The sequence below is a fragment of the Mycetomoellerius zeteki genome, unplaced genomic scaffold (assembly GCF_001594055.1).
Source record: "Mycetomoellerius zeteki isolate Tzet28-1 unplaced genomic scaffold, Tzet1.0 scaffold174, whole genome shotgun sequence".
Lineage (NCBI taxonomy): Eukaryota > Metazoa > Arthropoda > Insecta > Hymenoptera > Formicidae > Mycetomoellerius > Mycetomoellerius zeteki.
Genome location: NW_017256696.1, coordinates 256,585 through 282,630, shown reverse-complemented (window position 1 = coordinate 282,630; position 26,046 = coordinate 256,585). Strand labels below are relative to the sequence as shown.

At 35.6% G+C, this 26,046-nt stretch overlaps 3 protein-coding genes across 3 annotated transcripts; 2 read left to right on the top strand and 1 right to left on the bottom strand.

Moving 5' to 3' along the window:
• Positions 1-1,020: 1,020 nt before the first annotated feature.
• On the bottom strand, positions 1,021-24,910 carry LOC108721447 (Krueppel-like factor 7). Its single transcript, XM_018445998.1, has 4 exons — positions 24,826-24,910; positions 20,991-21,267; positions 15,810-16,021; positions 1,021-1,690 (listed from the first exon to the last, which is right to left on the bottom strand). The coding sequence occupies exons 1-4, from the start codon at positions 24,908-24,910 to the stop codon at positions 1,518-1,520; spliced, it is 747 nt and encodes a 248-aa protein (XP_018301500.1). The 3' UTR covers positions 1,021-1,517.
• LOC108721490 (uncharacterized) lies at positions 2,454-3,053 on the top strand. The gene is made up of 2 exons (XM_018446047.1): positions 2,454-2,636; positions 2,738-3,053. Exons 1-2 carry the CDS (start codon positions 2,561-2,563, stop codon positions 2,887-2,889), a joined length of 228 nt encoding a protein of 75 aa, XP_018301549.1. The 5' UTR covers positions 2,454-2,560; the 3' UTR covers positions 2,890-3,053.
• LOC108721489 (serine protease inhibitor 3) lies at positions 3,773-4,665 on the top strand. The gene is made up of 2 exons (XM_018446046.1): positions 3,773-4,220; positions 4,359-4,665. The coding sequence occupies exons 1-2, from the start codon at positions 4,142-4,144 to the stop codon at positions 4,532-4,534; spliced, it is 255 nt and encodes an 84-aa protein (XP_018301548.1). The 5' UTR covers positions 3,773-4,141; the 3' UTR covers positions 4,535-4,665.
• Positions 24,911-26,046: the final 1,136 nt, after the last annotated feature.

The window sequence follows — 26,046 nt, the reverse complement described above, 5'->3', positions numbered from 1 at the left end:
TGTAAAGCCTAAATTGCCCTTTTGACTTAGTAATTCTGAAATTGCCAATTCAAAGTGTCAAGGCATCCTGATATAATCATCATTTGTAAATAGAAAATCGTAAAGAACGATATAAATATATATGAACAGTGAATCGTTCTTTCGACAATCAACACAAAATGTTTGAGCATATATTTCGATGCCCAAGTGGATATTTATTGAGCTGCTGAGTCTTCAGGATGCCCACGTAAAATGCGAAATAACACTGTCACTAATTAGTATTTGCGTGAAACCCACAATGCATTCAGGATTAAAAATCTCAAGGCGCGATAGAAAAGAATAATTTACTCGATTATGCTTGTTCTTTTTTGTAAAGTACTATTTACGATATCTCGTGATTGCACCTTCTATTTTGGCACCTTTACACGCGGAATTCAAATTTAACGACTTGCAAATTACGATCGAAGAAGGCTCCTCTTCTCTGCGATTAAAAAGAGATTTTGGAAAGCATCGTACATATAAAGCCATCGGTGATATTGCTTGTTATGTAATACTGGCTTCTGGTATGTCGACGTTTATATATCACGTTTCATTACTACGTAATAAAACGTTAATGATTGTCCGTCTCTAAACGCGAAATTCTTTGTGCATAATCGAAAAATTGCTCTATCAATGCTTTACGTAGTGTCTACGATCACGATTGTAGTTTATTTAACTGAGCATGCTAAGTCCCAAGCTCCGTCACCGGAGTTCGATATATTCTTTAACTTACATGCTAACCATTTATTTATCTTAATTAATTAATTAATTAATTATTATACTGGCTCTCTTCTTCGCGATACATACGATATATGGTGCTCTAGACTAGTTGAGCTGGCCTTAATTAAATGTATATATATATATATATAAAAGAAAACAAACTGGAAAATCGAACGAGTAAAAATTGGCTAGAAACACAGAAGAGAACGGATATACGTAACGATACGTCTCATCGTGCCGAATCTGTAGGCGATCTCGATCGCACAAGCGGATCATTCCTCCCTCAAAGTCGTGAAACACGCCTTTGTTAAAACCTGACAATTGATTATCTTCCCTCGCAATTATTCGACCATCGTAACTCCGACATCGGCTCAATTATCGCAGTTGTGGCCTTTCTTTTCCGCAGAGATCCCGTCGGAAAGGCTTGCGAGAGACAGCACCGAGAGAATCAGCCGACCAAAGTCGATCGCCGCGATTACTTAGCTCGCGGTTAAGCGCTAAATCTAATAAACGCGATTTGTTTGCTTCATCGATTTATTTTCTCTTTTTCCTAGTTGCTGCCTGCCCGGCCGGTCGGTCCGACCTAAAGTTCGAAACGGGCCGACACGTGGCATGGCTCTTCAGGTCCCAAATGTAAGAAATATCGTCGTTTCTCGTCTAGGATTGCTCAGGATCACTATCCGATTACCGAGGACCGTTCTCCGGCTTTCCTCTATTTCCTCCCGCAGATCGGCGTGCGCTTTCTCTCACATCGGCGCGACTCTAGATGGTCCTCGCCATCAGTGCCTCTTCATGTGGAGCGACAAGTGGTCGCTCCGCGAAAACGATCGCTGACAGAGATGGCACTTGAACGGCTTTTGGCCCGTGTGTTTGCGATAGTGCCGCGTCAGCTCGTCCGATCGTGCGAATTTCCACGTGCAACCTTCCCACGTGCACTGATATGGCTTCTCGCCTGTAACAGATAAATAATACTATGAGAATATCTTGACGATAAGATAGACTAATGTCGATATTAACAGACATGTTAATATCTTTATTATTTAAAGAAAAAAATTGCGTTTCTCGAAGCTAAACCGATTAAAAAATTTGTCAATCACATTGGAATATTAACGTAGACATTTGTTATCCGCGTATATTTAGCATAAACAAAATCCATATCTTTAAGCATTTTATGACAACATAAATTTCATGTTTTCATATTTACATCTTCTGTTTTAGAAATACATATACCATAAATTTTATATTTATTCATACGAGTTTTGCATGTGCTGTATACTGTTAACAATATAGATAATATTGCAAAACTTATATCCTAATCTGCATTTATATCGCGTGAAGAAAGTCAGACATTAAAGGTAGAAGTTAGATATATACATACTTTCTATTGTATAAAAACAAATTTGTATTAAACTATTAAATAATCATCGAAATGTTATGTATCGATGCATAATCAATCATGCGACAATGTACATTATAGCATTGATAACATAGTACTTGTTCGTCTTGAAACGTTTTATTTTTTTATTTGTTATTTTCACACTTGCTTTAAATCAAGATAAGATAGAAGAACAATTTATGATCCACTTCAATTCAAAGAAAATTCAGTTCAAAGTAAACAAAAATTTTAATTTGATTATATATTGATAATAATTCCTTTTATCGATAAAACAATACGCTTTTATCGTATTTATCATATCGATAATCATACATCTTGTGCAACGAAATATAAAATCTCTCGTCGTATTCGGCTTGCTTCAGTAGAAAAATTATACTCGAATCAAATTTTTCGTTACATAACGAAGTGTTAGGCAAACAGAATAAAATGTCACGTAAATACACCGTTTTAACGTTGATGATCGTGATGATCACATTGGTCACTTTAATTCAAGGAAAATCAGGTAAATCTTTATTTCTTTTTTATAAATTATTTTTCTGATATCTTTTTGATGACACCTAACACAGCATGTAAAAATAATGTCAAAATATCTGTCTTTCACAGTTGCACAGTTGGCCACATGTGAATACAGTTTTTCCTATTATAACGGATGTAATACATGTCTTTGTGATATGTTTGCATCTGCGTGGTTATGCACTTCTAGATGGTGTGGTGATAGCGTAATCCTTAAGCCTCCACCATGTTTATGTGAATAAACTAAATATCCAGAGATTCCAGGATTATGTAAATAAAAATACTTCGCTACAATGTAGAGAGATGTAATTGTTATACTGATGGCTATGCTAAAGTCTAGCGTTTCAACCTCTCCATCGATAAGCTTCAGTACAACATAAATTTTCAAATAATAAAAAAGATACATCGAAATTTTGTTTTCATTTTTTATAATAAAAATTTTATATATACTAATATATATACATATATGTATATATATATGTATATATATATTTGTGTGTGTGTATGTGTGTATTTATTTTGATTTTTATATGTATTACATTTTCAAGAAATTAATAATTTTTCGCTCTGAGATATCATATATTTTTTATCGTATATAAATATCGTATTTTTTATCTATTACACTAATTTTGGATCGATAAATAAAGTTGTTTGCATCGAAAATAGTAATTTTGATTCTATCAACATATTGACTTCGACATTTTTTATCAATAAAACAGCTTGTTATAAAATATAATATCAGGTATTATTATATCGTTAATTATGATAATGATCACAATGCGCAAGTTATATTATGCAATATATATTTATAAAAAAAGCTATTGTCCGTTTGCCAGTCAAGAAACTTACATTAATCCTTGCATTGCATACAAAGTGTGAAAATAATTATTAAAATATCATACAAATTCAACTCTTTTGATGTTGATAAAAAAAAATTTTCTAATTCTATATAAGCAATTTGTTTACTTGAAACTATTGAAGAAACAAATTACTTAGAGTAAAAAAAATTTTTTCAGTGTAGTGATTTTATTTTCTATCTATAATCCGTAAATAAAAAAATAAAAATTAAATATTCAAAAGCATTATGAATAACATGATAATTCATTTTGTTTTAACTATGTGCAATATATGACAAATTCGAGCACCTTCAAGATTCCACGAAAACTATATCAGTTCAATGCGCATTTAAACAGTTAGATGCTAATGAAGCACTCATACATATATGCGATAATCTGATGTAGCGTCATCGCTTACATTGTTTCTAAACTCTATTTGAATGAGCGTTTGACTTTTCAAGCGTGTCTTATAGCCACTCGGCGCAGCCCAATCTACTCGTGAGAAAAAAAGATAGCCATAAAAAGAAAACAGTCCAGACGTCAAAGTCACGCACGAAATACGTAAACGAGGAACCTTATATAAAGATCTCGTCATGTCTGGCTCTGTCAAAAAGGAGTCGACGCTCGAAGTGTTTGAATCATATGAAGTTCTAAAACCATGACATCCAAATACCAGCAGATATTTGTGATACTTATAATCATTAGCATCGTCGGTTTGATTTCAGCTACGACGCAAGGTGAGTAACTAACATTTCTTATGCTTACAAATATGATAAATATTATTAATCAATCATTTAAATTATGCTCAAGTGAGATATATAGTTATAGAAATTAATAATTTTGTTTTCATCATTTTCATCATTTTATTTATATAGCGCCGGAACGAAAATGTATACCGGGAAAACGATACTTTGATGGCTGCAACAATTGCTACTGCACCTCCAAAAGCACTATTTTCTGCACCAAAACATTTTGCGAACGGATGCATACGACTACCTTCAAATTGATACCTATGGAACTGCTTCCTCCACCTCCTGATTTCTGGCAATAATTTTTGTAACCTTATAAGCTTTGTATTTTGGATTTGTTTAACATGATCTAAAATGCATATTATAACATGCAACTTAAAGAAATTGAAAATTATTAAATGATGTTTGGTTAAATTAAAAGATATTCATTAATAAACGATGTAAAAACGATATAAAAATATAAAAGCTCTAATTAGCACCCTAAAAAATGTTTGAAAAATTCATAAAATAAACTTGACAAAATATATGTATGTATATTATATCATATTTGTGTTATTTTTATACATAATATAATTCGTCATTTAGCTGTGAATAAAATGCAATGTATATTCTAAGAATGTTAATTTTGCGGACAAAATATAAAAGTTATAAGCAATCAAATTATTTGGGGATACCAAGTGTGTTGTTCCTGCAGTTTAAGGATTAAAAATTAATTTACTGTTTAATTCTAATCGATATTTGCTCTGAAACCTTAACTAATATTTGCGAGTCCAGAACCTATACTTTAAATTAATGTAACTTTGTTTAAAGTTACATAATTGATTTTTGTCATTTTAAAGGTCAAAATCTGTGAGGAATAATTATATAACTTAAAATCATGTAAGGTCGCGAAAATTATTAATAAACAATTTTTCACAACATAGTTGAAAAAATTGTTCACTGGATCCACGAATACCGATCAGAGTTACTTATATTAAAGTCATTTCGATTCTATATTCGCTATGCCATGCTATGCTGTGAAAAACGATTAGACATCGTGTGACTTACGGAAGAAATAAGAAGAAACGAAATCGAAAGACGGAATGAGGAATTGCTCCAGATATATTACGGATACGGCTCGGTTGTAAGGCGGTGACGTAATCGCCATCAAGTTCATCCGTTTCGTGCAACACGAGACGAAGATGGACTGGCGAATCGAACGTTACGATCAGACGGCCGGTTCGCGATCTCATTAAATCTGCAGCCGGTTGAACTCGGATAATAGCCCAGTCGGTTCAGCGACGAAGGCGACGACGTGCTCGTCTTTCTTCGGGTCTGATCTCGTGGAAAACGTCGCGGTTTGATCGATATATCTGCGCATCTGTCCGCGAATCTCCGCGCGATGAGGCTCGAGCGGGTTAGTCTCAGCTAGCTGCAGGGTCGTAAGTCACAGCGGGTCAAGACAAGGAGTGTTATTATCGCGAGGATCGGTCGGGCGAGGAGGGAAGCGGGATCGATGCTTAACCCTTAATTTGGTATTTGCCCTTGTAAATGGCCGGTGTTAAGGCACGATCGGAACAATTATCGCGTCGTGGGGCGTGAGCCAAGTCGCAGTTCCCCAACCGCGAAACGAGGCAGAATTAACGCACATTTATTATTACGCATTAGGGACGATTAATCTTTATAAATCGGACGTTTTAATTATTGCAGTACACGAAGAAGGAAACGATCGCCCGTGAGATCGTTTTAACGAGAAATTGCGCTTTCGGTATATCTTCGCGATGACTTCGTAGATGGAGCAGCTAGATACGCAACAAAGAGTCATTTTTTGTCTACAAAAAACGCGTTCTATCTTTCAATGCGATTTATTCCATTGTACTAAAATAATAGAGTAACACGCACATATCTCGCGGAAAACGGATTGCCGTCGTTTACAGCTGACGTTCGCATTGTCTGTAACAACCGTAGTACCGCGGTTAGACGCAGAAAGAAAACCAGTCATCCTGGAATATTAACGTCACCTTTCCGACATCGCGAGTCTAATTACCGAATGGTAATTAACGAGGCAAGCCTGAAAGTCAGGGTAATTAGAGACGCGCGACCCAGGGGAATGGCAAAAGCTGTTTTCCCCGATCTCTCGATTTGCGTCGATTGGAAAGGATCGAGTTTTAGCGAGGCGCGTGGATGGTGGTCTTTCTCTTTCTATCTCTTCACGATAGATCTAAATCGGCCGTCTTAAACGTCTCGACGCCCATCGGGCGAATATTATTCCGCAACGTGCCGAGGATACGCGAAACGACTAATGACGATGTGAAGGAAGGTGCCGCGCGCTCACGGTTGTTACGTAATCTTGAGTAATTAGTCCATTTACGAGCCGTGTGCACGTAATATCGGCCGATGGGCAACGGACGAGGGTCGCATTAGTTCTCCCATTATTAATGCATTTCGATCGCATTTTTCCGCGCGGCTCCGCGCGTTTATTGCGCTGTAGATTATAACGCGGTACCTACCCTCGCGTTCGACCTCCCTTTCTTCTTGATACGTTGCTTAATCGCGAGATTAGCCGATCGTAGTATCGCTCTCACAGCCATACACATCCGTTTGCAGCGAAGGGAGAATAAGTAAAAAACGAAAAAAAGATAATTTAAAGAATAAGGGACATACGTAGAAAGTATGATTATGTTAAAGTATAATATCTAAAAATTTAGCTACTTTCTAAAAGTTTTAGACTAAATCTCACTCTTAAAAATTGAAAATTGAGACACCCTTTTTCAAGACTGGATCAATTTTCCACTCTTTAGAATTAAATTCCACCCCAAAGAATTTAGAGAATAGATACAAATCTGAAAATAATTTTGTTGGATCATCAAAATAATTACAGAACGCTTAAGTGCTGCGAAAAAATTTCAACATTCTAGTAACCAGTTTTTGAGCATCTTACATAATTATTTCTCATATCAATAATTACACACACCTGAGCGCAATGTGTTTTATACTTTACTCTCATTTTATTTTATACAGATACATATCAGGTCCTTTTTCGCAACTTATATTCTTATATCTTATAGCGTATCTAATGAAGCGATAAATTCATTAATTTCGTAGCAATATATTTTTTTATAATGCAAATGCATTACGATTCATTTGTCACGCGTGTTGGAAAATAAGCAAAGACGTTATTTAATTGTCGCATAATAACATACCGCGTCTTTTGTGGTACTTCAGGATACAGAAACGAGTTCATCCATCTTGAGACAAATCTATCGCAGTCACGCAAAGTGTAACTTTTAAATCAGTATTGTAAGAGTAGATCTTTACGATTCAGAATTATCAGCAGCCATGTAGAGCAATGCCGAATCGATCTTTTATTCAAAATTACAGTTTATATTAATAATATAAATTATAATTAGTTAATTGTAGTTTAAAGCCAATATCCTTTGAATATATAAAGATTTCTATAATTGATAAATCATTCTCTCCTACACCAAAAGCATCAAAAACATGTAATAGTATTTACTTTAAACGGCATGTGCAGTCACTTGTTATAATGCAGTACTAAGCGTATGTCAGACTACGAATGGATGCGAAAAGTGAGAGGTTATCACTACTCTAATATACTGCAACAATATCGTTCGCGTTTACCCCGTGTTCGTAATAATTCCCTCACTCTTCTTTATATTATATCATATCGCAACGAGTGATGTACAAACAAGATGTTATCTAGCGTATTAAGCTACACAATAATGCGGACATATGCCAGTGTTTTATATGAACGCGTTAATTTTCTTCGTGAAGAAAATTAATACTATTTATGTCGTATTGCATAATATTTACCGTACCATGTTACAACATCGTTGAACATATAAATTAGGAGCAGCTTATACATACATACAATATGTTTTTCAGATCCGCCGTTAACTATCGGTTAACGAAGCTGTACGCTTCGAGACATTTGCAGCACGAAGCATATAATTATCACATCACAGCATGTGAGAAAGTTGCTAGGACGCATGGTTGAGCGACACGATGCGTGCTGGTAATGAGGAGCGAACTAACAGCTCTCTCGACTAGAACGTTAAAAAAAAAAGAGTATAGCGTGTCGTTCGCGGATGCAATGTTCACGTGATGTCAGTTCGAGGTTGTAATGAGATGCTGAGGGTCTCCTACGCACCTTGAAATTATACATGCCTCGAATAATTCATTTCGCTTTTGGCACACAATTGAATTTGCTTCTCTCATCGGAAAGTAACGCGAATCCTTTTCTTTAATACCATAAAAATACAAAAAAAGAAGTTACAATTGCATATTATATACAAGTTCATATATTTACTAGATTTTTTAATTTATTAGATTTATTTTAAATAAAATCTCATTTTCTTTCTTTTTTTCTCTCTGAAATCGGAGTTTATGGTTGTAAAGTTGTGGATTTACTTTGTGCATATCCCAAACTTTCAATTATATTAAATCATAATGTAAAATTAACCACTTTAATTGATACAATTAACGTAATTTGTGAAATCATTCTTCCTAAATTCGATCACGAATGAAGTATGAAGCAAAGTATCGACTATAAAAGTGATGCTGGCTGAACATACCGAGGTTAAGATTATGGGAAATTATTTGTAGAAAAGAGAGCAACACGAGAGATTTGCAACGACCAACGAGAACAATGCGGAGGAGCATGCTCGTCAAGAAATCGTTAACCCACCAGAGGTAATCGCAGCCTTCGGCATTAGTGCATACGTGCATTGTTAATAACAGGGTACTCGAAGCACTACCACTCCGTAGAGAAATCCACAGAGAGGACTGCCTGCGATCATCGGCGTATCCTTCGATACACGGAATCGATCAGTCGACGTTGTCCAGCTTACGCCAAGGCTAATTCGCCTTAATTAATACACGAGATCTCACCAAACCTCCTCCTGTCTATCAAGGATCACGCTAGTCGGCTGACACCGAGCCTATATTCCGATAGTTACGCACAGTGATTCTCAGCGGTGATCCTCTTTATCTTTTTCGATCAATTAAATACTTTTGTTCTAATACGTTATGAAGAATCATGCTTGATTTGATTTTGGCATAACAGTAATTATGAACAGACTAGTTTTTAAATAGAACGGAATTAATACACGGAAAAAATGATGCTGCAACGATTAATAGCATTAGCAAAAGTAAAAATGTCAGCTATCTAACGTCCTCCAATCTCATTTATAGTCACTGCAATTAATAACATGTAATTATCACTACAAAACACAAACTTACACAGTTAACGGCAATTGAAACACAATTTGTGTCGCTGTGTGCATGAAAGTGTAGTGGTTTTACAATTGGAAAGCACTCAATAATAGTGTGCCTTAAATGCATTAAAAAAATGTTGAATGAATGTCCCCAGTGTGAATTTAACACCTATACGGTGTCTGTATAATTCTCATCATGTTGATTTTAAATTAAGACCAACATGGGGGGGGTGTGGATTTAAAACACATAGTGTTACACACCATATTGATGTTAATTTAACACCAACACAGTGAGAACAATATAGATACTCCATAGTGTTAAGTTTGAACCGATATTTTTTAGAAACAATATAACTGTGACAATTTTTTTGAACAATATAACTGTGACAAGCAGTCAATATGTAGGTAATTGATGAATTAAGTATTATATAATAATCGTAAGGAGCTTAATAAAATTTAATTGTATTACAGTTTATTATTTACGTTGAGATTTAAACAATAGTAGACAGAATGCGCTATTAGTAACTTCCTGAATGCAAAATTTGTGTGTTGTTCAAGCGTTTCCCACGCTTGCGCGGTAACAGCTTATATATATATATATATATAAAGTTAATTATAAATAAACTTAAATTTATATGGCTCTCATTTAATTATACCTCGTTAAAAATTCTTCCGAGTCAATCAAAATCGTGCTCGCGGAAAATTCTGGCATAAAAAATAACGATGTATTTAAAAGAAGCGCGGCAAGCATTTCTTAACTCACGTGGAATCATCCTCAGCCGAGGGAAATGCGATAATTAGAGATACCTGTAGATACACATGTTGCTATGCGATTTCTCACAAGTAGATAAGGAATTTTATGTGTACGCTAATGGGCGTAGGAAACATCTCTCACCATATAATCGTGCAAGGGCGATTTACCGTGCGCTCATAATGAGCTATGATTCTCTACCTGTAATGCAGCTCTCGTTACACGCAACAGCGTGCATCAGGTACACTGCTATATTTATCGATATTAAAAGTAATATTAGGTTCTTATTATTCCGTTACGTCGTCAACGAGGCGCGTAATATGAACAACATTCAGTTACGACTCTCGCTGAAGCAATTAATATTGCTGATAATATATTTTGCCCCTTAACCCGCTATTATCGAAAAGAGTCCTATATGTCATAATTAAAAATCCATAATCATTAATTTAACAGAATATATCATTTTCTTATTTCAAAAGGAAACGATATTAAGTATATCACATACCTACGCAACTCATAAAATGTAATTTTCGAGTTATTACTATGAATAAGTTAGGTAAAGATTACTCTATTAATCATCAAAAACTAATTTAACTTCACAATCCGTCCGCCAAATAGCAGTATTGTTCTGAAGATTTTTAAAGAAATCATGATACCTTCTATAAGAATGACACATTTTGAGTTATGTCGTTTTTGTAAATGACAAAGAAAATCTTCTACAGAGAATATTTAAAGTTAAGACAGTCTTGGTGATCGAAGTTTAAAGAAGAAATTTTTTTTATTTTGGATTTAGTCATTTCGTTTAATCAAAATCATCAAAACTGATCAAAAAAGGATAATTTTTTTAAGGATTGTGAAACAAAAATGACAAAAATGACATTCGATCATGTTTGTAAGAGTATATTTTTTTTGCTACTATTATTTGATTAGTCAATAATTGTTAAGTTGAAAAATATCGCGATAGAATGCAACACTCGTAAAACATAGCGAAATGAGCGAACCGCAATATTTAGTGCGCAAAATCTGTTGAAATCATGAGTCTTTGAGAACTGGGCCCATTATTCCTCAAAGCGAGGTAATTTTATGGTCACTCCCGCCGGCTTGGCAACGATAATCATGATCGCGCGATTTACGAACGAGTTATGCGGAATGGTAGAAATGACAGTAATCAATGAATTGGCATTTCCCACATCCAGGCGATATCCACCTCAATAAGGATATCTCAATGGTGTTAGAATGACAGATAGACGGCACGATTCGCTAGAAACGGGCGTTGCACGCCAGTCGTCGAAACAATTATTAGTCGAAGCGAGGTGAATACGACATACACAACGAGGTCTGGGTATGTCAAGTAATGGCCTTTTGTTTACCAGCCGATCTGCGCACCAGGGATTTCGTAAAACCGTCCACCATAATGGTATCCTAATGCGCGAAGCATGTTTCGATGTCTACGAAGCGAGTTTCTCTTCGCAGAACCGGAGTGGAAAGAAACTGAAGCAGCAAGATGGTACGCGGAATTTTCGTGAGGTAGGACAACAAAATAGTAACTTCGGTCTTTGATCTGTAATCTTCAGCGCACTTACAATAATTAGCGCAAAACGTGACCAACTCGATTTCAATTTCACTTCATATCAAGAAATAAAACAAAATAGATAATACAAGATATCGTAAATTCTCTATTCTAACAAAATTATGATAAATTAATATCACCATATGCGACCTTTTTACTAAAAATGTTGAATAGTTTATCACAGAAATCGCAGTTTTAAAATTTCATTGTTTTTAACAAGAAGAACGGTTTTACTAAAATATCTAAAAATTTGGATACAGATCTAAAAATATTTTTATTGGATTGTCAAAATAATTACGTAGGACGCTTAAGCTACTTGCTGGAAAGACGAAACTTGGATAGAAAGGACGATTTTGTTGAAATATCTAAAAATTTAGATACATATAGATCTAAAAATAATTCTGTTGGACTACCAAATAAGTAGAATAAATATGTAGAACATTCGAGCATTATGAGTAATGCAACAAAAAGTTGCAATAATTTAGCAATCAGTTCAAGCGTCCTACGTAATTATTTTGACGATTCAAAATAAAAATATTCTCAAATTTGTATCCAGCTGTGAATTTTTAAATACTTCAACAAAACCGTTTTTCCTGCGTAGTAATAAAACATAGTAGAATTTTAAAACTATGATTTTTATGATAAGCTATTAGACATTTTTAGTAAAGAGATCGCATATTGTGATAGTAAATTATCATAATTTTGTTAGAGCATAGAATTCACGATGTCTAATCTTCGATTAAAAAGAAAATAAACATTCGTTTGCTCTTCAAAAGATATGTACAAAGTTACGGCGGCCAACCTGATAAGAGAAAACGAAAGCCTCGGGGATTTCTATAAGCGAGTCTCCGGGTTGAGCACCGCGATCGCGCCGCGTTCTCGCTTGAACCATGGACCAGACAAAAGATCCTCACGACCACGCCCTCTCTCCTCGCCGCCTGTGCCCCTCGCCAGACGGCGGCGATGCCTTCACGAAGGTACCTATCCACCGGAAATTCCTAAAGCAACCACCATTGCCGCCGCCGCGCCACGTCGTGCATATCCACACGGTCAGGAACGGAACGGAATGGAACAGAACGCGTGGAACGGCGCGACCTCCTCCAAGTTCTCTCGTGACGCGGTAATAAATGGCCGGGGTTGTATGTATACGCGGGGCGCCCGTATACGAGAGCGGATAAAAGTGCGAATCTTTTCTTCTCCCTCCCCTTCTTACCCCTTCACTCCCGCTGCTGGACAGAGGCACCTCCTCGGCGACGTCGCGGAACGGTATCGAATTTCCGCGAGGCTCCACGGTCGTGAATCCTAGCGTGCGAATGCCGACGACCTCTGACCTCCACGGGCCGCGGATCACGCGCGCGAAAAATCCTGGCGGAGGATAGCACGGCGCCAAGCCGTGTGTGCCTCTTATCTGTTGCATCCTACAGCATGCAGAAGAGTCACAGCGTTCCCGATATAAATTTGCAAAACTCGGTAAACTAACGCGTGATTGAATCGACGACTGTCATTAACCGATTTGATAACAAAATCAGAAATTTCGTTTACAATTAAATAATTCGTGCGAAGAATTGATTTTGAAAATTGCCTTTTTATAGTAATTGGATGGCAATTTCATGATCTCGTAACTCGTAAATCTCACGGCGAGCAGCTACTGTGAACGGTTACCATGTTCAATTCGAACGTCTCGTTCGAGAAAAGCGCGGCGGTCTCGGTCTCGTAGATACTGAAGGAATGTTCGATGACTAACGATTTGCCGTCGACTACTTGACACAGCTGGGCGACAAGTTGTCAGCTACTGTATGATCAACTTAAGCATTATTATCGACGAACTTACGATATTTGATAATAAGATGCGAGTTTTGCACTGATTTAACGTGGGAAGATAGAGATAACGATTCCAAATTTCTAGGTAGCGAAATTTCTTCTAATGTGAGCAGAAAAAGAGTTTGTTCGTTCACTTCAAAAGCTCACATCATACTGCTTTGTTGAATGCAATCCTATATAGCTTATACGTAGTCGCATGCAATAACGACAAGGCGCTGTCCTCGCAATTAAATTCTTTCTCGTTAACGTATTTCCCAAATGCTATGCGTTCATTGATTTCGAGTGTCCTGCATAGATCCTGTATATAGTGTTGTTTAAGGGTGACTCTGCACGGTCAATAATACTGATCAGTAATATTGCATCAGTGATACTACTACTAGACAGTGTGTATTAATATTTTAACCTTATACGATCAGTATTATTGATAATATATTTTACTTTAATTTTACATACATTATCTATTGTACTGTGACGTGGATTCTAAAGCAATACTGATGCTCGAAAATCAAAATCCAGATCATCATCAGTATTCTACATCGATCAATATTAACCGCACACGATTAGTAATATTATCAGTATTTATTAATACTAACAATATTATTGATCATGTAAGGTCATCTTAAGATTTGTAATTCTGGGCCTTTTCTTAACTTCATTAAGAAAAAGGAAAGCAAAATGTGAACGTTGATACACATCAAGCCAATGCCTTACTATTACAAATCTATAGTTATGATCCATTTGATGCTACAGATAGTTCGAAGCATTTTTTCACTGGCCAATTAGTAAAATTATTTCTTTCGATTGGCCACCAAATGCTTCGAAGCATTTGTAGCGTCAAATGGACCGCACCTTTGGACATTTACTATAGACATTCAATATTGAAAACAATAGGATAAACCACATACAAGAAAACCGCGTATGGGAGAGAAGGTATTGACGTTAAAATGATGAAATGCGCGATCCAACGATCGCTGACGTACGCACGTGAGTCAATCGCACATAGTGATCATCAAGAACGTAGTGCGTTTGTTTCTTTGAATCGATTGATTTATTTCATCTTGATTAGCTTTCCCAACTGAAGTTCCAATAGTTATCTATAGCTTTTTAACCATGGAAAGGAGAGATTTATGATACAACGATGCTACGTAATTTAATTTTTTTATTTGCAATTCCAGTGGTGTATTCGACATAGCGGTATCTTTCGTCCGTGAATTCCTGACCAAAGAGAGTTCTTACCTTCCATAATGTACAATAATTAATCTTAGAATAATATCGTTATTGAGTGATATAATATTGCTATCGATACGAAAATTTTACGTACAAAAAATAGGCTACTCTTAATTAAGTAACACAAGTTTTTCATACATTTTACACTTTTAATGATGAAATATTCTTAATCTAAACAAATAACCTAATTATTAAGTCAAAAGAAAAGAAAGAATAAGCGCACCATAAAATTTAATTTCAAAGTAGTATAAAATATGCAGCCCAATTGTGTATATTTCCTCATAACACTTAAATAAAATATGTAACAACACAAAGTAATAACACAAAACTGTTTAAAAATTGAAATCATTTATCACGCTTTCTGTTACAATAATGTTTCTGTTATAAACTACAGATCAGAAAAAATTTGAACTGATAACGGCTAAAATTTTTAAACTTATCTCCATCTATCCTAGCTTTTAGCAGATTAGTTTATCATCAGAACAGACTTTCTAATGACCACTGAAAGCATAGGGCTCAATAACCTCGCTCATTTGTACGTACAATTTACATATCAATAGCATTCTGGAGTTAACATTTGAATAGAATACTTGATAGAAACAAATGAATGCAAACACGGAAAGAACGGTTTTGTTGAAGTATCTGAATATTTAACTAAATACAGATCTGAAAATAATTTGTTACACCATTAAAATAATGAATAGGACGCTTAAATATGATGATGCTTGCAAAAAGACATTCTAGCAATCAGTTTAATTCAATGGCCTACATAATTATTTTTATAGTCCACTAAAATTTTTCGCATACTTCAGTTTTTTTTGTGAAACAGTACGCAATAAAAAAATATATTATATTATTTTTGAAAGAAATTAAACTTGACACGAAAATATAGATGTCTAATTTGTTTAGAGGAAAAATTGCACAAAATATTATTTAACACTATTCCGCAAAATTAATAAAACACCATGTATTCTCGCAATTAATTAACTTACCAGTATGAGTCCTCTTGTGCGCTTTTAGGTGCGAACTCTTCGTGTAAACTTTGTCGCAGCCAGCAACGTCGCATCTGTGAACTTTGCGTCTCTTCAGCGCGTCACCGCATTCACCATCGACACCTAAATTGCCACCGTTTCCACCAACGCCGGCGTTTCCTCTGCCGCCTAAACCGATACCCGCTGCTAGCGCCGGACGTTTGTGGAACACGCTATAATCAGATAGTTAAATTCACAAAAGTTAATCCTAACATTCATGAATAAATAGAAATAAAAATAGTATGCCTTTAAAAAGTTACATTAATAAAACTATAACATTCAACACAATATTTTTCTTTTTTTTTAAAATTCATTTTAGTCGAAACAGATCCTTTGTAAGTAAATTTTATAAAATCACTATAAATAAAGCAGTATAATTCAGTATTTGCAGATTTAGAAGATAAAGTAGAGAGAAAAATACAAGATAAATTAATATATGTGATATTACATATTGATATATGTAATAAACTTCAACAAATTAAATAAAATTCTTCATGGCTCATTTTAATTACAATTTATTTTTATACCTTCTGAGAATTTATTAATGTTTAGCGACAATTATGTCCGACTTATATTAGCTTTTCTCTTGGTATAAGCGAAGAACTCACTCAGTGACCAGTTTTTGATTAAAGGCAAGTAAAGTCGTTCAAAATGAAACGACTGTAGAGATACGAGGTAATATTGTTAAGAAGAAATCAAATACGATTCATAAAACGGTGTAACGCAACATGCCGCGAATTATGATAGGATCGGTCCTGGGATCGCGCGTGCCTTTTTGCGCCCGACGCTCGTAACTATACACTATACATCCGAGATGACATTGATTACGATGAGGAAACGAGCGATAAAAAATTCGCCGTTCCAGTCGTTACCAATATCAATTCCTATATGGACGAGAGACGTCTTCATCGATCGTTTTGCGCTGTAACGTGTAGACTCGATTGCGCGACAGATGATCTCTCACTCCTTCTTTTTCTAAGGAATAACTCTCAGTTCTTTAAAGACACAGCAAGCAGCTGTGTACTTCACAATATAATATGAACTATTAAAATAATATAATATAAACTATTTAATAATAGCTCAATTTTTAATATTTGCAAGTTCATTCTAATTTAACCCGTAAGTAAACGCATAGGATCAGAGCTACTTTTTCTTTTTCTTTTTCTTTCTCCTGGATGGATCCCAATCCACCTAAAAGTAGTCATAGTATCACAAGTAAAAGACGAATCAAACAATCCAATATTTTAACTTCCTCAGGAGAGGAAAGATCCAGAGCCACTTTGTGACGATCGCTGTGTGATTTTGTGCGTTTATTTAAGGATTAATATTACATTGTCATTTTTATATTAAAAAAGTTTGTCTAACATATTCTAAAAGTAACAGGACGATTTAAAAAGTAATATCAAAGACTTAAAATATCCATGTTGATTAAAAATAAAAATTTATTAAGAAAAAAAATACTTAAAAAAGACAAGAAACTTAAAAAGGATAAGAATTTAAGTTTAAAATTGATAATTTTTATCACAGAGTGTAAAATTATTTATTCTAACAATTGAAGTTTAAATTAGTATAATTTGAGTTTTTCTTTATTGTAAAATCAGTGTAATTTATTTTCCCAGATAATGTACTGCTTTTTCATCTAGATAAGTGTACCAATTTCCGACGTTACTTGTAATGCAAAGTTTTCGTTTCGAGCTGGAGTGCCTTTCTCGGTAAGTACTCGAAAAACCGAGCGATTCGTCGAAAGCGCGCAATCGGCCGAATGGCACCGGACCGATCGATGGAAACAAGAAAAGTATATCGGACCGGCTCGATCAATCTCAACTTGACGCACTGAATTCTGGTAGGACTTGTTTTTCCACGAAACTCGTACGTGGCAATAATATAGATAGGTTCGCGTTTTTAGGGCGTGCCATATTTGTACCAGTCAATTTGGCGCAGTGCAAAATATTACCCTCCAATCATTTATGAAGAAAGAAACGAGATAAACACCGAGAGGTAATCTCGGGGATCTGAAGGAATTACATAAGTATCGAAAATTTTGATGCTTTTAAACGATCGCACGTTCAATCACAATTTTTTCCTGAATTTTCAATGCCTCTTACACACCCCGCACTGTTAAATTCATATTTATACTCACAATTTGAACTATTTAATCATTTCTAGGCCGCCACTGCTCCTACTTAATATGTCGTTAATTTAACTAAAATAATGAACGATTTTACTCAAGAAACGTATTAAAATTAAAATATGAACAAATTAATGTATTAAATTTGATTCTCTCTCAAATTTAGTTTATTATTTATTAAGTACATATATTAATATGTTGTTTACTTTGAAGCTAAGTAATTTAATTTTGGTACACATAGAAGTTCAAAATGACAAAATATTATTTAATTCAAAGGATTGGGTTGCTCCATTGATATCTAACAGTGTGTTCATTTTGTTATCATTATAATTTTGCTGATTAAATCAATGCAATGGCTCGTTGGTATAAAGTTATTCTAACATAAAGTTATTCTTGATAGCAATATTTTATATAATATGAATTCATATCGGAACAATAAATTACGGAATGATACTGATCTACGATTCGGGCCGCGATCGAGAATTGGAGGAGTTTTAAACTGGCTAGATAAAACGACGTCTCTCGATACTACTGACGCGTTCTTACCCGCGCCGTATTTCATCGAAGCTATATGAGGGCTCTCGTACCATTTGCGCTATAAACTAGAACGGCGTGTTGCGCGAACTGACATAAATCCGTTTCCAGTCGCGATAATCCGGCTTGCGTCTACCTCAATCCGCCCCTCAGAAAGTACCAAGCTATGTGTCTTTGTTCATTCGTGTTTCTCTCTCTGTCGACACATAAACGCCATGGAAAATTAATTATTCGCTGTACTTCAATATGAACTAACAACTGCATATTGCCTCCTAACATACTTTTCTAACGATCTTGCTGTACACGTTACAGTCCGTTAACCCTCGCGTTATAGCGGCGAGAAGACCGCACGTTTGCGATCCACGTGGCAGAAACACATCGCAATGCATTTTAAACAAAAAACTATGAAGCTAACAAGTAAAAACATGCATATTCCACAGTTGCAATCTATAGACGGCTTCCTATTGTAGACAGAAGTTAAAACCTGATTTGTCAAAATGTGACAGGAACGTTTATGTAATGTCACTCACTGAAAGTTAAACTGTGCAACTAAGTAAAAGTTAGAAAAGTCAATGTGACATAATAAAAAAATTGTAACTACTAATCAGCTAGACATAATAAATTTATACAGAAAGAACGTTTAGCTAAAGAATCTAAAAATCTAACTAGATACTGGATTTAAAAATAATTTTGTTAGACTATCAAAATAATTATAATAGATTTAAGCTAGAATATCAAAATTTTTTGTAGTATTATTATCATGCTTAAGATTTTTATATAATTATTTTTCCAACAAAACTTTCAAATCTGTATCTGTCTAAATTTTTAAATACTTCAGCAAAACTGTTCTTTCCGTGTGACAATTTAATAGACACAAAAGCGACTGAGATATATATTTATTACAAAATTTACTGGATCATTTTGTGCAAGTTATAATGTTGTACTTTTTAAAAGACTTTGAAGAATAAAAATTTAATTTAATGCAAAATGTAATTATGCCAGAACACCTCTAATATAAACCAATTAAATACGAAATTTATTTTAAGATATGTTTTTCTATGCGGCGAATTCATCGCAGATTTTTCATAAAGAATATCCACGACACATGGATGCACTAGGAGTCGCATTGTGTATATAAGGTATTCGACTTGAGATGTGCTCAACGTACGTATAAAGAGATAAAAAATGTACACAAAAAACAAATTTACATCGGATGCGATTTATAATTATTTCTTCATCATACGTGGGTTAAGATAAAAATTACCGTATAAAATTCAAATTAAGAACAGTATAATCGCTTACTAGATATTTACTAAATTCTTGAATAAATTTAAGCTTAAAATGATTCTCACGCGTTTTTTCATATTTTTAGATAACGATCAATTTTTCCAACGAACTAAACTCAACCACCAACTGAAAGATCCGTTTCAAGGATAAGGGCCAAACAAAGCTCGTGCGCAACGCGCCATATAGATACGCTGATTTGCAAAGAGCGTATAATGGATCGGCGTCACGCTAATTGGGCGAAAGGAGCGAGTCGAAATTACTTAGGCGCGTGCTTGAAAGAAATCGTGACGGGACGTGTAAAATGAGGTTTGTTAGCGTGCGCCGGGTGTCACGAGATTACTATGTTTCTTAGTGTGTGTCAGAACACGGTTTCTATAATGTTAGATGGATCGCGGGAGAAGCCCGGGCACAATGGAAACGACAATCGCGCGGGTGCGCGGCGAGAGCAAATTAAACGAGATTTACAGCGAGCGCACGATCTTGTCCTATTAACCCTGGACGTACTTATGCATTCGATGAAATACGGCTATACGTAAGAATCACCATCGTGAATGAGTACTCGCGATACCCTGCTGCTTTCGACCGATTGTAAAACGATAATAAAGTCAGTCTTTGTATTCCGCATGGCAATATATATACAGTTAATAAGTTTAAACGCATGGTTCTGCATTGTTTACTGCATGTCTTCATTCCCAACAATTTAAATGTTATACACGTATAAATACATACATTATCCAACGAGAGAAATAAAGACAATAAATTAATTTGGTCAAATAAACAACATTTTTCTCAGTGCAGAAATATTTTTGTTGCGTTATTCAAATTGGCTATGGTACTTTCAATATACATATAAGTTTTACATGTGCGAATTCTCCCTTAGATGATCTATACGATTCGCGAGAGAAAATTTCTTTAATTAGAATTACTGGAGACACTAGCGGGACATTAAATTATTCCCACATTATCCATCCACAGTGCAGACTTATTTAACATACATCCATACATCGTTACGTGTTACGCTGGCGGCAATACCAATTATCAATTAATCATCAACTTTTATCACACTCTCGTCTCAATCACGCTGTACCTAGTCTTTAACTTCGCTATTCTCCTCGGCGTTCTCTCGTCGTCTTTACGCAACGCGGACACGCCTGTCTAAGTGGGAGACGCAACAGGTGAATAATAATACTTACAGAGAAGCGTCCTTTATCCTCTGCAACGCGAGAAGGGCCGCAGTAGGGGAAATGAAGACAGACTCGGGTGGTTCCATCATGCAGACCGATACGTCCCTTTCCCGGTCTCGCGCCTCCCTCTCCCTGATCGCGGGTTCTCTTTCCTGTTGACGTTCCCTCTCGTTCTCGCCGCTCCTTTCCCGCACCCTCTCGCGCTCCCGGTTCCTCTCCCGGCTTCGATCACGATCATGATCTCTGTCCCACGCTGTTTCGCCCAACGGTGGCAAAGACGGGGACGCTGCAAAAGAAATAACATTTCCTCCATTTATCCCTGCTTGGTTGCTTGCTAGAAAAATGTCAATAATAATAACAATAATAGCTTGATTGCGTATATACAAGATTGCTTTATGATAAATCGGATAATTACAAAGAGCTGAATGAAAAAGATATACTGCACGCAAAAGGTGAGGGGCACCATCTATGATGCCTATTTGTAATAAAAACACGATGATCGGAGCGCAAGATGGATAAAAACGTGAAACACATAGAAAGTAAATAATTGTACTTTGTTTTGACATGAATTATTTGAGTTCAAATTGTAGAACGAATCTTAACATTTATCAATAAATGGATAATTTATAAATAAATTTATAAGTAAATTATCCAAGAACTTGCAGCTAGGGAAATTTATGATTAATCCAAACGGGATTCTATAAGAGAGACCTCCCGATTTAACGGAAAGCATGATTCACTGCATACGCGATGGCGATGTTAATATTCGTTTTCTAATCTAAGGGGCCGGATTACACCGAGGGATATTTCTGTATTGAGAGGGATAAGCCGTTCTCGCAGATTGGAAACCTATTTCTGAGAACCGGTATCACCTGCCGTCTAACTGATTACGGTATTTTACATAATTACGCGGTATCTCTCGCACCTTGTAAGGAACGTGCCGTGTTTCGAGTAATAGCTACTATCGCAAAATGCTCAAAAGTAAAATCGCGAATAACTATGTTCCAAGAAGTTATCAAATGCAAGCGAAATAATAGAAGCAACGTGCATTTTTTTTTTATTATATATGATATCTACGTGTTTGCCACTTTGTGCGAACGTGCCGTGGCACGTCACGGTGCCCTCGATCCATCAGCGATCGAGGATCGAAGGTCGATGTCAGGCGAGTACGATGCAGCTCATGCAACTTCTCGCGAAATAAATCAACGGAGCGAATAAAGCGCAAGCATTCAATGCATCTCGCGCTCAAATCCACCTCGAGATCTCCCAATTCCACGCGACGGTGTGTTACAAATCGCTTTATAATCTCTTTTTACAGAATTGCACGAGTAATCGGACTTGTCTTGAGACTTATCATTACGATCGCGAGATTTTCTGCAAAATTTTGCGACTATCATGAATCGTTTCCACGTAAATTTCTATATACTTTAAAAATTGGTAGTTTATTACCGTATTACATAGCATAGCATTGCAATTTACTTCGCTATCGAGAGAGTTTTGACGACCTTTGACCCGTTGACACCGCGACCGGCCAGCGTTGAATCTGGCCGCTGCATGTATCTTGCAGCACGTTTTGCGATTTGTGAGCCGACTGACAAGCATGTTAAATGTCCGTGACATTACTGTTACTAATTAGTAGTCGCGTTAGCAAGGCAATACATTCACGAGATCGAGCGGGAAGATGCGACGGCTTTGCGAGACTGCTGTCGATCGTATTGCCGATAATATTTTGACTACACGTCTTTCATTCATCATAGAAGTTGCCTCCTTCACTATCTCTTCTAATTGAGGTAAAATTGTAATTTGCAAGCTTATTTCGTTACGATGGTTTACCCGCATGTGTGATCATCATCATGCAATTTCGATTGCACAAAACCGCCGAGTTGTTTTGATAATCCAAAAGTTCCTTTGATTCCGTTTATAATCTATCAGGATGAGTGATAAGAAGGTTCAAAATATTACAAGGATTTGTTTTAAATAATAATTTCGTTTTAATAAATTATTTTAGCGTACAATGTGTGCTTAACGACAACTTAACACAAAACTACTCTCTTTTGGAGTAGAATCTCACTTTAAAGAATGAAAATTAAGTCAATCTTGAAAAAGAGTGATTCAATTTTCAATCTTTAAGAGTGAAATTTTACTCTTTGGATTTTACTAAAAGTTTTAGAGAGTACTCTCTCATTCATTGTTCGCTTCAAAAAATAAATAAAAAGTTATCAAAGATTATTTCAAAGATGCATGGAGAAAGAACAATTTTAGATATGTTCTACTTGGCGTTCGCAACGCGAGCATCATTTCATCCTTGTTATTTACCAAATATTAAACAAAAATAAAATGATGCTCACAACCACTACAATCGTCAAGTGGAGCGTATTTTTTGCTGAAGTATCTAAAACATTAGCTAGCAAAAAGCTTTGATTTTCTAGCAACCAGTTTAAGTGTCCTAATAAGAAAAAATATATTAAATTTTAATAAATATTTGTTTGAATAGTACTTGAATAGTACCTACTAGCTAAATGTTTACTAAATATACACATATTATACGTATTTATTTCATACAAGAACCGTTAATTTGCTCTAACTATTATTTTCTTTGTTTATTCGTCGTAAATATATGTTAAGTTAGTATTATTCAAACAAATATTTACCTAAATTTAGTACATTTTTTTCAATATATACCTACATAATTATTATTTTTATGGTCTGAGAAAATTATTTTCAGTTCTGTATCCAGCTAAATTTTTACTGCAATAAAATCGTTCATTTCGTTTATCATTAAAGAAAAAAATTACTCTTTCTGTTTGCCATTAATGATAAATAATATGACGATGATTTGTTTTCGATACCCATCTAACCGATCATCAATTATTCGTTTTGTCATAGCAGAATTCTCGTGAGCGATCTGGAGGCGGTCAAGCGTCTTCGAATCGTATCAAGGAATCATTATGAATTCAGTCGATCAAACTACGATGTAACAGCACAGCAACAGCAGTATTATTAGTTGCAATTTCCGTGCGCCGGACGGGGCGGCTTCGCTTAATTAGCCGCTGCTTCGGATACTTTTTCCCTTTGTTCCTTTGAAGTCTTGTTCAGGACGTCTCGTTATGGCCATTAACTCTTCTCGTAGTTCTAAAGACCCATGATCTTCGTTATCTAATGGAGAATGCAGTCGTCACTATTGGAAGCGATGTGATGTGACAGAGCTCCGTCTGTCGATGTTTTGCATTTCACTCTAATTCTTTTTCTTCTCGTTTTCTTTTTCCCGCGACTAACTATTAACGTGATCTCTGACATTAAAATATAATAATGCTTGTAACTGGCGTATGGGGTATGACGCGTTTAATTATGCTTCTATATAAAAAGGGGTCGGCTTCCGGTAAGAAGTTGAATTAACGATTAAGAGATGGAATTCGCGTAGACAGTCTGGTTCAAGTAACTCTAGATTAATAATCGATATACCATCTCTTTCCACATTATACTATTTTATAATACATATATGCAAGGAAGGAAAGATTTAATTAAAAAATCTAATTAATTTTAATCGAATATGTGATTATAAATTCGAGCTCAAATAGCTATTCTGTATAATGATATTACAGTTGAAATATATAGATACCAGCCATTCGTGTACATTTATAATAGAAATCGTCCTTCCTTAATTTATAGAATTATGTAAAATTATATCAAATCATAGGATTTTGATTTTATTTATCGAGAAAAAAAATCCTCTAAAGTACTTTATTCTTAAAAAAAAGATCCTCTAAAAGATTTTATTCTTCGAGGAGAAAAATCCTCTCAAGGATTTTATTTTTCGAGAAGAAAAATCCTCTTTCCGCAGTACCTTCGCTACTGTTTCTAAAATTGTTAATTACTATAAAGCTCAGCGCATTTGTAGTAAACATCTTCTTCTGTTGCTCGATTATCATACTAACGCTGCAACGGTGAGACCATCCCTCTCGCGTTCGCTATATCATCGCCTCGCCCACGCTAGCGATAGGGTTAATCCTAAGCATTAACAGTAATACGTGGTCTTAGCATGTTTTGCCTTTCTGTCCGTTTCACCTTCATCTTCCCTCTAGGAACTCGCTCCCACTCTCGCGAGGTCTTTACTCTTGATTTTTTCACTTCTTTTTTCTTTTTTCTTCGCGCATAGGTATTCGAAGTTTTCTCTCTCTCTCTCATGCGCGTAAGGGAACATCAAGGGGGGTAATTGATAATGTTAAACGCCGGGGTTAATCCGTCGATTTATGAGTAGAGTTTGCACCGTAGATTTTTTAGAATCCGCCAAATTGAGGGATAATCGTCCGACGTTAATGCCTCGCTGCTAAAGATCGCCGCGCGAAGTCGGGGGTTTGATTGAGAGAGATAAGTAGGAGTTCGCGGAGGTTTATAGCGCTTCGCGTGTCCAGTGGCGAATAAAAGAACCCCGCTAATCCGCCAAGAAAAAGAGGGGGTTGCCTGAATCGGCTGAGAGAATCGATCTCGCGTTAGACGCGGTGCGCGGGCGTTGAAGATAAAGCGCTTGCCTCGTGACCCGGAGCCAAAGATAGTCACTCGTTGTAGGATCCTGCGTTTGCAACGATGCGATTTAAGTTTTGCGACTTTTGAATCACGTCATAATACTAATCCGTGATGGTGACTTGTGCCAAGAAGCTTATGCGTGTTTAGATAAATATTAACGTAATGGATATAACGTAGGAATATAATAGGGATGAAAGTGTTAATACATGAAAAGAGCTTTTGAAAGATCTAAAATTTTGCTGGATGCACAGATCTGAAAATAATGTTAGACCATCCAAATAATGTTGAAAACTAAAAAATGATGAACAAAAAAAATTAATATTCTAAAACAATTAGTTTGAGGTTCTAACAAAATTATTTTGATGCTCCAATAAAAATGTTTTCATATTTGAATTCAGCAAAAATTTGAATCTTTCAACAAAAGCGTTCTCTCCATGAAGTAGCATAGCAACAATCAAAATAATTATATATAAAAATTAGAGAATATTGCATGTGATTGAATGATCGAGAGAGATTTAATCGTCTAAAGCCGACGGTGAGT